The following is a 16,737-nucleotide window of genomic DNA, read 5'->3' as shown; positions in this document are numbered from 1 at the left end:
TTCACATCGTGATAAAAGAACAAATAGTCATATATCAAGCAACTTGACCGAAAGTGACCAACGCTTCTACTCTTCCACTAAAGTGCCGTTCGCAGCGAGAAGCAAGAGATGTATTTATGTTCTTTTACATTTTTCTAATAAGTTTATAAGTTGATTTGATGTACATCATAAAATATACGAGTTTAGGTAGGAATGACAATTAATCGAATACGAATTGAATTGCCATATCACATCCATATTCATTAACTAAATTTTGATCCATATCCATTTAATTGCAATTCATCCATCCATATCCGATTAATCCGTCAGGTTAATGCATATCAATTGGATAATTCGTCGTTAGATAATCTTTTTATATATTTTAATACTTTTAATAGTCATAGCTTATTATAAAATTATATATAAAAAATAAGTCGTAACGTATAACTTAGATGTACCTGACTAGTCTGTCTAGAACTCTAGATATACAAATAAACAATCCGCTGTAAATAAATAAACAACATACATATTATAATATGATCATGTAAAGGTACATTGATTTAAATATTAGTTAAATGCAAACGAAATATTTCACCATTAAAAATAAGAAATATTAGAAATGTATTGCAATAAAAAGGCGAAAAGATTATGTATAAATTAATAGATAAAAATACTATATATAATTGAGAGTAATTATAGTGATAAATTTATAATATATGTTCATTTATTTAATCATTTCCGGTGAATTGAATTCATCCATGGATTACAAATTGTTTTTCATATTCGATTCATTAAACATTCATATCCAATATTCATCCATTTAGATCGTCAATATCCAATTTAAGCGATTTGAACGGATATCTATCGGAACGGATGTTAATTGTCATCCCTAAGTTTAGGTCGTCTAGAAAATTGTTTTAAAAAAAAAAAAAATTGAAATGATTAATTTGTATGAATGATCAGTACCTTGTGTTCAACGGGATGAGTAATATTTAGTAGGTGGTAAAATTCATATCAGACAGTTTGACCGAGTGGTCTAAGGCGCCAGATTTAGGCTCTGGTCCGAAAGGGCGTGGGTTCAAATCCCACAGCTGTCATCTTAATTTTGTTTTTTCTCCTGCTTAATAGTTAGCACATATAAGTTAAAAAATCACGTAAAATGTTGTCGCATTAATTCTAGATTACGATTATCTCTAATTTTAATTTTAATACTACTCCATAAGCCAACTTTAGGAACACTTACCTCAAACTCAGTTCCATGCACCTTAACTTTCACTGCACTTGATATACCGGTTTTAGGAGTAGTAGCAATGAAAACTTCCTCTACTCATGGAAGAATCAGTACCGAAGAACATGAACGGCCTAGAGTCAACACAACTTTCTTGTAGGCGTTAGTACCCGGCACACATAGAGGTAAACTCGACTCGTCTTACTTTACGTATTCTGACTTCGACGATGCGGAATTGTGAATTGAAGTCTAATTTGTAAAAGTGTCGTGACTATTGGACAATTATAAGTAATTGTTGTATGAATATGAATATGATATATAAAAGAATCGACATGTTGCATGGAATTTATTATATGAAATGTGAGAGTTCATTATTGCTTGAGAGTTTCAATATGATATGCAGGGAATTAATTATATGGACTATGGTTGAATACAATTGTATTCTGTATTGAATATGAATTATGAATATGAATTAATACTATGGAGTGGTATGAATATATAATGAATGAAGTGTCTACTATAGGGATAGATGTCGCTATTCAGAATCAGTTAGAACTCAACGACGATAGCTCTGCTATTCAGAATTTAAAAGACTCAACAGAGAAAACCAATGAGGTTTATTATCAAATACAACCTGATTCAAACATTATAACTGAGGTCTCCTTACATAGAGGAGCTTTGACACTATTTACAGATGCCCTTGAATCCATGCACTATAGTTATTCTTTAAGACATGACTTCTATGGCTCGAGCACTAGACTTCTTTAAACACACAATGTACACATTTGACTACGTTATTGGTTCCTATGGCCGATATGACCTACACACTTATTACACGTATTTATGACTATGGCCTACATGGCCTACACACTTAATACATTACATTATTGATATTTATTGCTATAGCTCACGTGGGATCCACTTCTTTATTATATGTGTCTCTGATTTCCTCCAAGGCAGCAGTTGGTGGCAGTTTATTCAACTGCGGGAGATGATCGCGTGAGTGGTTTAGTCCCCCTAGGTGATCCCAAACCGGTGTTAAAGAAAAAAGTGCAGTATGAAGAGTTGTCATTAAAAATATCTTTTTTATATAAAAGTTTACGGGAGGTGATCCTTACACACCACTTTTTGATTCATCTACACTTTTGTGTCATAAATTCATAGTTATACTCCTAAATTAATCTAGGGAGTAATAGTAAATTAAATGCAGATGGATAAAAAAGTGGTGTGTGAAGATCAGCTTTCAAAGTGTATAAGTGGTTTAGTGGCGGTTTTGGGCCTGATGAACAGAAATGTTTAGGTTGGGCCCATTCTTGAAAATATTTGGGCTTTAACTGGGCAACATAACATATTCATATTCATTCATAAATATACACCATAAACATGCAATGCTGTCGTGGCAATATCTATTTAACTAAATATATACCCCGTATATAAAAGATAATCATGCAAACACAAAACTCACTCTCTTCATCTTGACAACAACAAAACCCTAACAATTAAGATCCAAAAATGGCGATTTCAGTTACACCAAAGCACACACTAATTCCACTCATATTACAACTACTAATATTCCTCTCACCACCTTCCGCCACCGCAACCGCTGACGTAACCTCCGACCTCATTTCCCTCCGATCACATTCCTCCTCCGGCATCATCCATTTACACGAACCGATCCTTAACCGAATCATCGAACTCGAGGCTCGATCCTTTTACTTAATCATCTTTTTCGACGCAATTCAGCTCCATAATCAACCTGAATCAAATCTCAAATCAATCAAATCGGAATTCGCTTTAATTTCAAATTCATTCATCATCAACAACAAAAACACCTCATTTGTCATCAAATTATTCTTCTGCGAGATCGAATTTAGTGAATCTGAAAAACTGTTTTTGAAATTCGGTGTAAACGCATTGCCTAACATTCGTATCGTTCCACCTAATGTTCATGATTTAAAATCTGAATCAATTCAGTTTAACGTCGGAGATTATTCCGATTTAGCTGATGCAATGGTCACTTTTATCGAATCGAAAGTTGATTTATCGATTGGTCGAATTCATCGTCCCCCTACTTTATCAAAAACACATTTAGGGTTTATAATTGGGGTAATTTTATTACGGACACCTTTTATGATTAAAAAGGTGATATCTGGTGAAACTATTTTTCATAATAAAAATCTTTGGTTGTCAGGGACTTTATTTATTTATTTCTTTAGCATTTCGGGTTTTATGTTTATTTTAATTCGTAAGATACCTTTGTTTGTTATCGATAGAAAGGATTCGAATAAAGTGGTTTTTTTCTATAAAGGGAATGGAATGCAATTTGGGGCCGAGGGTATGTGTGTTGGATTTTTGTTTACACTTGTCGGGTTGTTATTGGTGTTTGTTACACGGTTCGTTGTTAAGATTAATGATTCGATGATTCAAAGGGGAGCGATGATTAGTGCGATGATTGTGTCGTTTTGGGCGGTTAAGGAAGTTGTGCGATTGAGTCATTGGAAGAGTGGTTACGCGGTTCATGCTTACTTACCTTCGAATTGGTACAAGTGATCCATAACATTTTGTTATTATGTGAGTATTCATAACGTTTCGTTCCAAATTACGAGCATGTTTTGGTTGTCATATGAATGAATTCTAGTTTTGTGAATGTTGTTCATTGTTTTTTGGATCTTGATAATGTGTTTTTTTTTTACAGATTCAAAAAGAATATAGATGTAACAAGTGATGTTTGATTATTCTTAACTTTAATAATAGTAGTTTTGATCACATTTTTTGGTAGTTTGGGTTGTGGCCTGTGGGGTTGTGTTGGCTTTAAACATGCTAATTTGAGTTGTGGGTAGCTCTATGATGCTTGGGCTTTTTATCCAAACTTGTTTTTTGGGCTTCGAAGTTTATCATGTTGAATTTAAGATTGTTTTTTTCTTTTTGTGAAACAAATTAACCTCGTACATATGTAATACGATGTCAATGAAATATGATAACCAAATGAATACGGAGTAATTATATTTCGAGGCTATGTAAGAGTGCTCTCATCGTGAGGTCCTTGGGGCCGTCCAGCCTAGCGTCTACCTGGGCGCCGATGGCAGTAGGCCGCCCAAGCCTCCGCCCAATCCGCCCAGGTCATCGTCTCTGGTTTCGTGTTTTTTGATCAGATTTTAGGATGGCAAAAAGGTGGGGTTTTGACACGTTAGAAAAAAAAAAAAAATCAAACGGCTCTTTAATGGCTAGTTTTAAATTTTTTGTTTCTTTTCTTTTTCACTCTATATATACAACATTCATTTCTCGCTTTTAATTCATTCATTCATCAATCTTTTCTTATACAATATCAAATTATCATCTCAAGTTATCAATCTTTTTCCAAAATTAAATGAATCCAAATAACTCAAATTCCGATCCCGATCTAAACGTGGTATTAACGATCATGAATACCACTAATAATTGATCACTCGAAGCACTTGATTAATTGGATGAGTTAAACGATAATGAAGAAGTTGAACCCCTACCAAGAGCACCTAGAAGATATTTAAATAGAGATCGTGAATGTCGCACAAAAGCTTTATGGAATGATTATTTTTCCGACACTTGTACGTTTCCAGAAGATTATTTTCGTAAATGTTACGCAAACATATGTTTCTTCGTATATGTCAAGGTATATTGAATTTTTCTCAAATTCCGATTCCCGAGTATTTTACTTATTTTCGTTAAAGACGTGATGCTACCGGATTACTTGGTTTTAATATTGTTCCAAAAGTAACATCTGCCATACGTCAACTAGCTTATGATGCGTCGGCCGATCTTTTTGATGAGTATTTGCATATGGGTGAACAAACCTCAACTGATTGTTTAAAAAAATTTTGCAAATGTGTTTTTCACTTGTACGCAATCGAATATTTGAGAAAACCAACTGCACAAGATGTGCAACGTTTGACTGTAAAACATGCTCAAATACATGGGTTACCGGTAATGTAAGGAAGCATCGATTGTATGCATTGGAGATGAAGAAATTGTCCGGCACGTTGGAAGGGTCATTATACACGAGGTGACCATGGTTACCCGTTAATTATGCTTGAAGCGGTAGCGTTGTATGATGGATGGTTTTGGCACACTTATTTTGGTACTGCGGAATCAAATAATGATATCAATGTACTTAATCAATATGATTTCTTTAGCGACTTATTAGTTGATGAAGCTCCACTGTGTAGCGTTTACGGGTGTACGTTTAATAAGGGTTATTATTTGGCGGATGAAATTTACTCGGAATGATCCACACTAGTTAAGTCGTTCAGAAATCCGATTGATCAAAAACAAGCAAAATTCACAAAGTATCAAGAATCGACAAGAAAAGATATTAAACGAGCATTTGGAATACTACAAGGTCGATGAACCATTGTTCAACATCCGACAAGACCGTATTATATCCGCAAAATTTGAAGGATTATGTTAACATGTGTGATATTAAATAATATGATAACCGAGGACAACGGTCGTGCATTTTGTGGGCTTGAAGAGAATTATCGTCCGATTCGACGTGCACGAGGAACATTCCAAAAAAGGGTTGAAGCGCATATGCGGGTGGACGCGGAAATAAGAGATGTTGGCATTCATCGACTATCACGAGATATGCTTATCGAACATGTATTTAGTCTTCCACCTAATTATCGAATTCGACATGATCTGACAATAATCCAAATAATCAAGATGAGGCAAGACCTTCATACGTTCACGATGACGAAGACGAATAATTTATAATTTTTATGTAATTTTATTTTTAACTCTATGTTTTAATTTTAATTATTATTGTAATATTTTAATAAAATTTTAGTTTTATTTAAGTAAGTATTTAATTTAATTTTAGAAAGAAAAAAAATGGAAGGAAGGAGTGTCACTGTTGGGAGTGTTTAGTCCTGGGAAGGAAGTGCTGATGTGGCACCCAATACTAAGAAGGGAGGAACTACTCCATTGGGAGCACTCTAATACATAGTATGTGTTTGGACGTTTTTTTTTTTTGTTTTTTGTTTTTTTTTTTTGGTTTTTTACAAGTGTTTGGATGTTTTATATTTTTATTTAATTACAGAAATAAAATATCCACAGTTCAAACTTAATCTTGCATTTTGGGGCTCTTGCTTGGAGATATTTCTGTAAACGTGCTTCACGTCTACCTCCTGAAAAAATAGCAATTTGTAGTGGATCATCATTAGTAGCTTAGAATTTTTCTTTTTATATATATATTTTTCGTTTGAGAAAGATTTTTATAAGATATCATCATAATCCTCTTATATAAGACTCTAATAGTTAAATAGATGTAAAGATCATATTTCCTAAAACAATTGGATGATTATGTCTTTGTAATTGTTATTCTGCTCCTTTTACTTATAGTTTCTTGTTAGAAGTCTAATAAAATTTACCATTAAAAAAAAAAATTAAATGTCAAACTTTATATAGATATTTTTTTTTTTTGGCAAAAATATTAATATGTATATATAATAGAACCGAGATTCCAGTGTAACAACATTGAGCAGATCATAACGATCTGTGGTGGGAGTATCTGGTCACAAACGACCAAAACTCATTGACTCTCACTGTGTTCGTTCTAAACATTATGAACGACTACTGCAAAGCGAGCAATAATGAAAGTATAATAGAAATGACAAACAAACTGATGGCGTAGGGTTTATTAATTAGGGCTTAAGATTGACTTAGTCCACAAGTCATCTAAACCCTGATTCCCATCTATAAATATGGGGGGAAACCTACATCAAGTTCACACGCCCCTCCACCGCAACGCATTCGGCATCCATCGCATACGGCTCTCCGCATCTCACGCTAAATGCCTCTTTACGGCGACTACACGATCTCTCACGATCTAGGGTTTTTACCTACGGATCTTGTAGGGTTTTTCTCCCTCTTGTCGTCGTTAGGTTCCAACTATCGACCGGCGGGCAATTCGTTAGCCACCCTCCCGAGATCATCATCTCGGGTACGGGTTATCACGGTAACCGGACCGGAGGTTAACGACGATGACGCCTAAAAAAACCCATCTCATATTGTTGTTTGTGGATGTATTTTCCCTCGGAAAATATATGCATGATCAAGTGGTGCTCTCGTTGAGAGACGCAACATGACGTCTCATACTCTCGCAATCACGCGGGTATCAAAGGTTTATCTATCTTATTGAGCTTTTAATTCGTTATATGCGGTTTTAAGTACATGTATCTTTCGCGCAGATGTTCGTGCGCCTGCGTAACTGTTCGCGCGCTTTGCGCACAGTGTCCGCAGCTTTAGACGCAATTTTCATGCGGTTTTACGCATGGTGGTTCACTCGGTTTCCCCGCGCACTCTGCATGTGGTTTTACGCGCATCTGTTCGCGGGTTTACGCACAGTTGTTTGCGCAGGATCATGTGAACTTATTTTCCGCAGCATAATGAGAAGTTCGATACGATACTTGGCAAAAATATCATACCGAACTTGGGGGACTTGATGGCGTAGGGTTTATTAATTAGGGCTTAAGATTGACTTAGTCCACAAGTCATCTAAACCCTAATTCCCATCTATAAATATGGGGGGAAACCTACATCAAGTTCACACGCCCCTCCACCGCAACGCATTCGGCATCCATCGCATACGGCTCTCCGCATCTCACGCTAAATGCCTCTTTACGGCGACTACACGATCTCTCACGATCTAGGGTTTTTACCTACGGATCTTGTAGGGTTTTTCTCCCTCTTATCGTCGTTAGGTTCCAACTATCGACATGCGGGAAATTCGTTAGCCACCCTCCCGAGATCATCATCTCGGGTACGGGTTATCACGGTAACCGGACCGGAGGTTAACGACGATGACGCCTAAAAAAACCCATCTCATATTGTTGTTTGTGGATGTATTTTCCCTCGGAAAATATATGCATGATCAAGTAGTGGTGATTTCATTGAGAGTCGAATTAATTCAAGACTGTTTAATTGCGTTTTCTTTTAAGGTTTTGAATTGTATGACTCGTTATTTACAAAATTTTTGAATTTTTTCTTTAACAGTATCATGACTTCCGAGGAATCATCGGAATATACCCAAACAGATGTTCAGAACGCACCGTCTGGTAGTCAACATACACCGGTTATGACTACGGGGGCCGCTATTCAGGCGGGGTACACGATATACCCTCCACCTATATCCGGCGAACCTTTTCAGAGGTACAAGCCGATATATTCAGACGGGGTCACACGTCCAAGAGCAAACTCACCAGTCACAACCACGCGGCTGGACTTTTCGTCAGTGGATCCAAGGGTAATCTTTGCAGGCACTAGCGGTGGAACAACGGGGCCGCATGTGGTTTGCTGCGGCCAGGTACCTATTTACAGTACCACTGTTTCAATACCTCTGCATACGCAGAGCATTCAGCAGAATTCGTCATTTACCGTTGCAACCTTGGAAACCACCGCGCCCAGTTTCACAATTTTTAACTCCTGCGGATGCGCAGACGTTACTTAATAGTTGGGGATTTGGTGTCATCCCAGACGCAAACTCTCATTGGGCACCGATAACAGCGCAGCAGCAAAGCACAGCGCATACAGTTGGGCTTTTAAGTGTGTATCCTCAAGTTTCGCAGATATCTGCGCCACAGGTTTCGCTTCCTTTACAGCCACCTGTGTACTCTGCGTCTTCAAGTTATCCCTCTTTTCCAACGCAGCAGCCTTGGTTATATCCGCAGACGCAGGGTCAACCTTGGCAAAATGTTCTAGGGCAGGCAAATCTTGCAAGTCAATTCATGCAGGCCGCACCTCCTGATATGGTTCACTTATTTTCACAACCTGACTTTGTTCAGGACATGATGAAGCGTTTCTTTGCAAACTTGAAAGGGGATCCTGTTAAACCACCCTTCGAGCTACCGACTACCTTTGACAAGTTTCCTCCGCATATATCCGCATACCCGTTTCCATCAGCACCAAAGATACCTAGCACGTTGGGTACTTACAATGGCCTGACCGATCCAGATGATTTTTTACAGCGTTTCGAAGGCGCAATGCGCACTCAAGGCTGGGTGGATCCGGTTGCGTGTCAGATATTTCCTATGACACTACAGGGTATTGCTCGTGAGTGGTTTAATAAGTTACCGGCGGGTAGTATTGCCGGGTTTATGGATCTGCGGACAAAGTTTTTGCTGCAATATCAGAATCAGAGACCACGCAATCGCACTCACATTGAATGCCATGACATCGTGCAGAAGTCCAAGGAATCTTTGGGCGAATTTCTCACAAGGTATACTAATGAGTGCCTGCGTATACCAGATCTCAAACCAGAGCAACAGATTTCCGGACTCATACATGGTATAAACTCAGAACGTCATCCAACACTGGTAAGGCGTCTGCGCCATACAGTCCCAACAACTTATGCTGAGGCGTTTAATGAATGCCACGACTATGTGCGGAGTGGCGAAGATAATGACATTCCAACAGCTAGCTCACGCAACGAGAGGAAGGATGATGATGATCGTTCGCGCGATCAAAATCGTGGTAACAACTCTCGTGGAAGGTATCCTAGCGGTGGTCCCATCAGGAATGATAAAGGGAAATCAAGTGGCAATTATCGAAACAATAATCAACGCGGCATCAATAATCAATACTATGCGCTGCTTAAAAGTTTGTCCAAAACGCCAAAAGAAATTTTGGCAACCGAACCGGTGTGCGCGACCTTTGCGGTCCCAACTCCGCTTACGAAATTTGGTAAGCGGGACAAAACAAAGTATTGTGAATTTCATGACGATTATGGTCACGACACCAATCGGTGTAAAAACTTGATGGAACGGGTTCTGGAGGCGCTTCGCGTGGGCAAATTGGATCATCTAAAACCACCTAAAAAGGACAAGGGAAAGGCCGCAGAAGAGGCTTCGAAGTCTAAGACTTTCGCGTGGCAGAAAGTTAACAAAGCGAAAAATGCCGACTTAACCATTAACATGGTTGACGCAGAGAAAATCAGCCAGCGGAGAAGGTACAATGATCACCAAGATTGGGAGCTTCTCCCAATCACTTTCCCTCCTGTAATGTCAATTGATTCTATTAATGAGCCCATTATCATCAAGTGTCGCATCCCTGATTGCGGAATCCAGGTTAAGCGCATGCATGTTGACACTGGCAGCGGTGTCGATATTATGTATGAGCATTGTTATCGTTTCCTTCCGGTAGAAGTCAAAGCGCAGTTACGCCAGCCTGATATTACGCTATCAGGGTTTTCCGGAGAAAACTCGTGGCCGCTAGGCCGAATAGAATTAATGGTAGAGCTTGCGGATGACAGGAACCCGCAGATGATCAGGCATGAATTGGTCGATTTTTATGTGGTTCGTTCAACTTCACGATATAACGCACTGCTAGGGAGAAACTTCATACGACGTTTCAACATCATACCATCGGTAGTGCATGGTTTGATCAAGTTTCCCACAGTAGGAGGCGTTGCCACGGTTGCGTCACATCAAACAACCGAGTTGTGTGGCTCAGTTGCGCCTATAAGCACTCCTAGCGTGGGAGAACAACTGGCAAATTGTGCAGTCATAGCAAATCTCTTGCATCCGGATAAGCGAATTAAAATCGGCGCAGGCTTGTCAGCCGAAACAAAGGCCAAATTGCATGGAATTTTGTCCGCAAATGCAGATGTTTTCGCGTGGCGTGAGTCAGACATGACTGGGGTTCCGCGTGATATTGCGGAACATAAGTTAAATGTTAATCCATCATTGACACCCGTTAGGCAAAAGAAGCGGCATATGGCTCTAGACCGCAGTGATTGGTTGTGCGCAGAGGTGGACAACCTTGTCAAAGCAAGCATTCTGCGGGAAGTGCGTTATCAGACATGGGTTGCAAATCCTGTATTGGTAAAAAAGGCTGACGGTAACTGGAGGATGTGCATTGATTTCAAAGATATTAATAAGGCATGTCCCAAGGACAATTACCCTCTCCCGGAGATAGACCGGAAGGTAGAATCACTATCGGGATTTAGGTACAAGTGTTTTCTGGACGCATACAAGGGTTATCACCAAATCTTAATGGCTGCGGAAGATGAGGACAAGACTGCTTTTCATACGCCGCAGGGTATTTATTGTTACACGAAGATGCCTTTCGGTTTAAAGAATGCTGGCGCGACCTATCAGCGTGTAATTGACGCAGCATTCAAGCACCAAATCGGTAGAAATCTTGAAGCGTACGTCGACGACTTGGTAATTAAAAGTAACACCGAAGAAGACATGCTCACGGACATCCTAGAAACGTTTGCATCTCTGCGCAGGATCAACATGAAGCTTAACCCGCTTAAATGTAGTTTTGGGGAAGAGGAAGGCAAGTTTTTAGGTCATGTGGTGACAGCGCGGGGTATCAAGGCCAATCCCAAAAAGATTGAAGCCATTAACAATTTGCCATCTCCGAAGACAAAGAAAGATGTGCAGAGTCTAACGGGGAAGCTTGCGGCTATCACGCGGTTTCTGTCGAAAGCCGCAGAACGACAGTTACCATTCTTCAATACTTTGAAAAATTGTTTGAAGAAAAAAGACTTCGTATGGACTCAGGAAGCAGAATCAGCCTTTCAGGAGATGAAAAAGGTGCTTGCAGAATTACCAACACTTACTGCGCCAGTATCAGGAGAAACGCTAACGCTGTACCTCGCGGCATCGAAGGAAGCTGTCAGCTCAGTCCTCATCGCGGATCGCGGAAAGGTAATCCATTAATTTACATGCTTTATTTATATCGCAGAAATTTAACGACTGAGGTTTTTCTCAGACGCAAATGCCGGTCTACTTCGTAAGCAAGACGCTGACATCAAGCGAAGTAAACTACTCACCAATAGAAAAGCTTGTATATGCGCTGGTCCATACGGCGCGGCGTTTGCGCCGATATTTTCAAGCACATCCAATCGTGGTTCTAACTGATCAACCAATTAAACAGGTTGGTAAACACCTACTTTGCGGCAATGACCGGGGTTACCGCATTGACTAACGCAATCATTTTTCTTTCAGGTGTTATACAAGCCTGAGATTTCTGGCCGAATGGCTAAGTGGGCAGTTGAATTAGGTGAACATGAAATAAATTTCTCTTCGCGCAGTGCGGTTAAGGGTCAAATACTTGCTGATTACCTAGCAGAATTACCTGCGGATGTCGAGGCGTCAGCAGAACATCAGGATCCACCTGCACCAACATTGTCACCATGGGAATTGTACACCGATGGTGCGTGCAGCGCATCTGGTGCAGGTGCGGGTATAATTTTAACAGGCCCAGATGGCGAAGAGCATACATATGCACTGCGGTTTAATTTTGCTGTTACGAACAACGAAGCAGAGTATGAGGCTCTGTTAGCAGGTATGCGCATTGCGCATAGGTTAAATGTTAAAATTTTGCACGCATATGTGGATTCAAAGCTAGTATGCAGTCAGGTCAGCGGAGATTTCGAAGCGCATGACATAGCCATGTAGCAATATCTATCGCTTGTTCACAACCTCGCTGACCAATTTGAAGCTTTTCAAATCTCCCACGTAATGCGTGGGCAAAATAAGAAGGCGGATGCGCTAAGCAAACTGGCTGCCTTGGCTTTTGATCACATGGGGAAGAAAGTTCTAATAGAAGAACTCAATGCGAAATCCATTGTTATGATGCCTTTAGTGGCACCAGTTGAGGAATCAAGCTCAACATGGATGACGCCCATTGTGGCTTTTCTGCGGGATGGCACATTTCCTGCAGATTTCGCTGATGCAAAGAAAGTCCGCGTTAAGGCACCGCTGTATGCCCTTGAGGGTGACGTCCTATATCGAAAGAATTATTTGGGACCGCACTTAAGGTGCATTGGCCCGAAAGAGGCAGAGGAAGTTGTACGCGAGGTGCATGAAGGTGCATGCGCACTCCATTCGGGGCACAGGTCCATTGTGTCAAAAATAATGCGGCTAGGATATTATTGGCCCACCATGTACGCGGATACTGCGCGCATAGTTAAGCAATGTGAATCATGCCAAATACATGCACCTATTAGCAGAGCACCTGCGCATCCGATGATACCAGTCTCCTCACCGTGGCCATTCTGCAAATGGGCAATCGACATAGTCGGACCATTCCCAAAAGGCCGAGGAAACATCAAATTCTTGATTGTTGCAATTGACTATTTCACAAAGTGGGTCGAAGCGAGACCGCTGGCAGCAATCTCAGGAAAAAGGGTGCGAAATTTTGTATGGTAAGACATCGTCTGTCGATTTGGTATACCAAACGAAATTGTTAGCGATAACGGTACGCAGTTCGCGGGTGACCCTTTTCGCAGCTGGTGCGCGGAGCTTAATATTAAGCAAACTTTTACATCTGTTGCGCATCCGCAGGCGAATGGCCAGTGCGAAGTCACCAACCGGGATATAGTAGCTGGAATCAAAGCTAGGTTGGGTCATGGTCGCGTTGGTTGGGTGGATGAACTACCAAAGGTTTTATGGGCGCATAGAACAACACCCAAAGCAAGCACTGGTGAGACCCCGTTCAGTTTGGTCTATGGATCAGAAGCTGTTGTACCCGCAGAAATTGGGGTACCAACGTTCCGCATACAAAATTTAGACGAGCAAAATAACTCTGAAGCTTTGCGGGAAAATCTTAATTTGCTGGAAGAGCGCAGACTCTCTGCGGCTGTCAACGAAGCAAATAACAAGCAAAAAATTGCAAAGTACTATAATCAGCGTGTGCGTTCGCGCTCTTACAAGTGCGGTGACTTGGTTTGGCGTCAGAACGACGCAAGTCATGCGGAGGATACTAGGAAACTGGGCCCCCGTTGGGAAGGTCCATACAGGGTAGCGAAGGCAAACAATACCGGGGCGTACCATCTCGAGACATTAGATGGAAAACCTGTGAAACGCACTTGGCATGCGACGTTATTGAAAAAATGTTATATGTAGCTAGGTGGACCTGATCACTCCACTTTATTGTAGCACATTATTTTTTCTATGTATTTTCTGTCCGTTTGGATGTGTCGCGGTTGTAATTGTGATTAATGCCAATTAAATATTTACTCGCGCATACTTTTGTTGTTTAAATCTTTTTTGTATTAGGTTCCTGCCTACTTAAGGGGTGTCCTCTAGCCCCCGTGCGGCAGAAGCCTGTTTGGTTACAAGGCTAGACGCTAACGGCAGGCAAAGGGAATTGGTTTTCCCCTAGCCAAGCGCCACGCAGACTAGATGGCTGCAAAGTCGACTTAAAAAATTACAAGCATTGGTTTGCTTGTGCGTAATTACTCTCGCATTGGTTTGCTTGAGGAACTCAAAGCATAAAAACATTGGCTTGTTTTTAGTTGCGTTGCTTACCATACAGCTATAGTGCACCTCTAGTACATGACAAAGCGATAACGCAGTAGCTTTCGAGTCTAAATTATTACAGGGTAATTGTTAAAGTATTGGTTTATTTTACGCAGTAATATCCGCATACGCATGAGTTTTGGTTAACTATGCGCATGGGCATGCGGTTCACCTTTTGTTTTGATTCGCGATATATAAACAAACAAACTACGCATGCATAACAGTAAGATACATATACATTGAATTACGTTATTACATAAGTGGTAATTGTTTCAAATGCCTGCCCGACACGGGACTTAGGGCTCAAAAATACATTTACAATTGCCTGCCTAAGCATAGGACTTACGGCGCAAACCATCACAAAAACTAAAAATCCTCCTTGAGAAACCCATCAATCGGCATGTTTGGGTCCGCCGCAAACGCATCGATTAGAGGGATAGGAATGGTGGTGGTAGCATTCTCCGCTTCCAGCAATGCCGCAGCCGTACCCTCCTTCAATTTCTTCTGCACAGCGTCAGGGTACGGTGGTGTGAGGCTGCAGGCTTGAATCACCTCTAAGACTGCCTTGTTGACTTCGTGGTCTTTCACCGCGTCAACATAGGCATTGAACTTATAGGTAACTGGCCCAGAATCCATCACCTTTTGCGCAATGGTGGGGAGTGCAGTGCGCAGCTTCGCCAGATCCGCCTCTGCCAGCTCGCGGTTGGTTACCGCGTCATCCCTTTCCCTCGTCACCCTTTCCAGCTCCACCCGCAGACGCTCCGCCTCCCCCTTGGACTGGTCAACCGCACCAACCAGCTCGCAGTTTTTCTTTCTCTCTTCAATCAGTGCAGTTTTGGTTTCCGTCGCGGTTAACTCCACCGCCTTGCGCGCTTCTTCTGCGGCGTCCCTGTCTTTCTTCACCTGATCAACCCCCGCTTGCAGCAGCCCTAGCTCTGTTTCTTTCCGCAAGGCCACTTGATACAAGTTAGTCGAACGGCGGGCTTGATCTGCAACCATGCCAAAAAAGACAAGGCCGTTTTGGACGAAGGCGTTGAGCGCCTGATTAAAAGGCAGTGCGGCTAGTTGGTTGCGGAACTCAGCCGGGAAGATTTGTTGAAGGAAGGCGGACTGCTCTGCGGCGTTTTCCGCCGATGTCTGGGTGAGCTACGCCAGGTTTGCCAATCGGAAGCTACCGTGTGGCGGGGTTGGTGTGGACTCGGAGTCCAGGTGTATCGTCTTATCCTTTGACTCGGCAGTAGCTTCGAGGTCCGGATTGACCCGCGGTGGGGTGTGATGAGTTTCTTCCGCATGCCCTGCGTGTTAATAAGTGGTTATATAAATGCAAACTTAAATGTGCGGTATGCGCGAGAGCTGAACTCTTACCAGAGGATGGGGGAGGTAGATCCGCAGAACGGGGTTCGATGGGAACGAAGTTATCGTTCCGCTTGTCCTCCCTCTGTTTGGGAGTGAGTTTCTTCTTCTTCTGTTGGGATTGGGAGGCTTCGGCGGCCTTGCGCTTATTGCCGGAGGTGGCAGGTGCATTCTCGCCAGTCTTCTCCTGCTCTAACGGCTGGTTCACATTCTGTTTGCGGAAGGCGATGCCCGCAATCTCCTCCGCAGTCAGTACTCTCTTCATCTTCATCTCTGCAAACATGCACGCATGCGTTAGAACACATAAATAGCAAACTGTTGTTAGTACGTGATTATACTATTCCTACCCTTTCCATCCGGTCCGACTATGGCTGGACGCACATCCTCCCATGGCCAGTGTGCGGATATCTTCCCTAGCCGCAACATCACGTTCCCGTATGACCGGTGCACCAGCTGTGCGTTAGCGCACTCCGCTAACAGCTTTGTTTCCTCGTTATCATGGACCGGGGTTTTGTTCACATCCTTTTCCACCTTCTCGCACCATATAAGCGTTTGCGGAAAAGCGGTACCAACTGCAGTTTGGTCAATGAAAAAGAAAGTTTCTTTCCAGTTACCCGCATTCGACTTTGTGGTTTTGGTGAAATTTTTTTGGGCGAAGAAGGTGAACCAGGATTTGTGGTGATTGGCTAGGCGGTATAGATGACAGAAAACTTTAACCAACGGTACCCTGTCGATTGCGGCGCACCACATTTCAAACAGAACTATTTTGCCTATGGCATACGGGTGTAGTTGCCCTAATCCCACTCTGAAGTGATCTAATACGCCTAAGAAGAAGTCAGAGGGAGGAACCCTAAAGTTACCATGCTTGAACGCATGTTCATAGATGGCCAC

General features: G+C 41.6%; 2 protein-coding genes and 1 non-coding gene across 3 annotated transcripts; 2 read left to right on the top strand and 1 right to left on the bottom strand.

The window, feature by feature from the left end:
* The first annotated feature begins 996 nt into the window (after nt 1-996).
* On the top strand, nt 997-1,076 carry TRNAL-UAG (transfer RNA leucine (anticodon UAG)). Its single transcript has one exon. It is a non-coding gene; the product is annotated as a tRNA-Leu (tRNA).
* A 1,643-nt stretch (nt 1,077-2,719) lies between these two features.
* LOC139874821 (probable dolichyl-diphosphooligosaccharide--protein glycosyltransferase subunit 3B) lies at nt 2,720-3,757 on the top strand. Its single transcript, XM_071862215.1, has one exon. It carries the CDS (start codon nt 2,720-2,722, stop codon nt 3,755-3,757), a length of 1,038 nt encoding a protein of 345 aa, XP_071718316.1.
* An 11,882-nt stretch (nt 3,758-15,639) lies between these two features.
* LOC139874820 (uncharacterized) lies at nt 15,640-16,276 on the bottom strand. Its single transcript, XM_071862214.1, has 3 exons — nt 16,194-16,276; nt 15,859-16,119; nt 15,640-15,788 (listed from the first exon to the last, which is right to left on the bottom strand). The coding sequence occupies exons 1-3, from the start codon at nt 16,270-16,272 to the stop codon at nt 15,640-15,642; spliced, it is 489 nt and encodes a 162-aa protein (XP_071718315.1). The 5' UTR covers nt 16,273-16,276.
* Nucleotides 16,277-16,737: the final 461 nt, after the last annotated feature.

This window comes from Rutidosis leptorrhynchoides, chromosome 11 (assembly GCF_046630445.1).
Source record: "Rutidosis leptorrhynchoides isolate AG116_Rl617_1_P2 chromosome 11, CSIRO_AGI_Rlap_v1, whole genome shotgun sequence".
NCBI classification, from domain to species: domain Eukaryota; kingdom Viridiplantae; phylum Streptophyta; class Magnoliopsida; order Asterales; family Asteraceae; genus Rutidosis; species Rutidosis leptorrhynchoides.
The sequence above is the reverse complement of the archived record's forward strand: the minus strand, read 5'-3'. Positions and strand labels throughout refer to the sequence as shown.

Bases quoted from the DNA above. Each gene is read 5' to 3' on its own strand.
- LOC139874821 (XM_071862215.1), top strand. From the start codon at position 2,720: ATGGCGATTTCAGTTACACCAAAGCACACACTAATTCCACTCATATTA.
- LOC139874820 (XM_071862214.1), bottom strand. From the start codon at position 16,272: ATGTTGCGGCTAGGGAAGATATCCGCACACTGGCCATGGGAGGATGTG. The intron at 16,120-16,193 runs GTAGGAATAGTA...GCATGTTTGCAG, and splicing joins AGTCGGACCGGATGGAAAGG to AGATGAAGATGAAGAGAGTA. The intron at 15,789-15,858 runs GTAAGAGTTCAG...ATTAACACGCAG, and splicing joins TCTACCTCCCCCATCCTCTG to GGCATGCGGAAGAAACTCAT.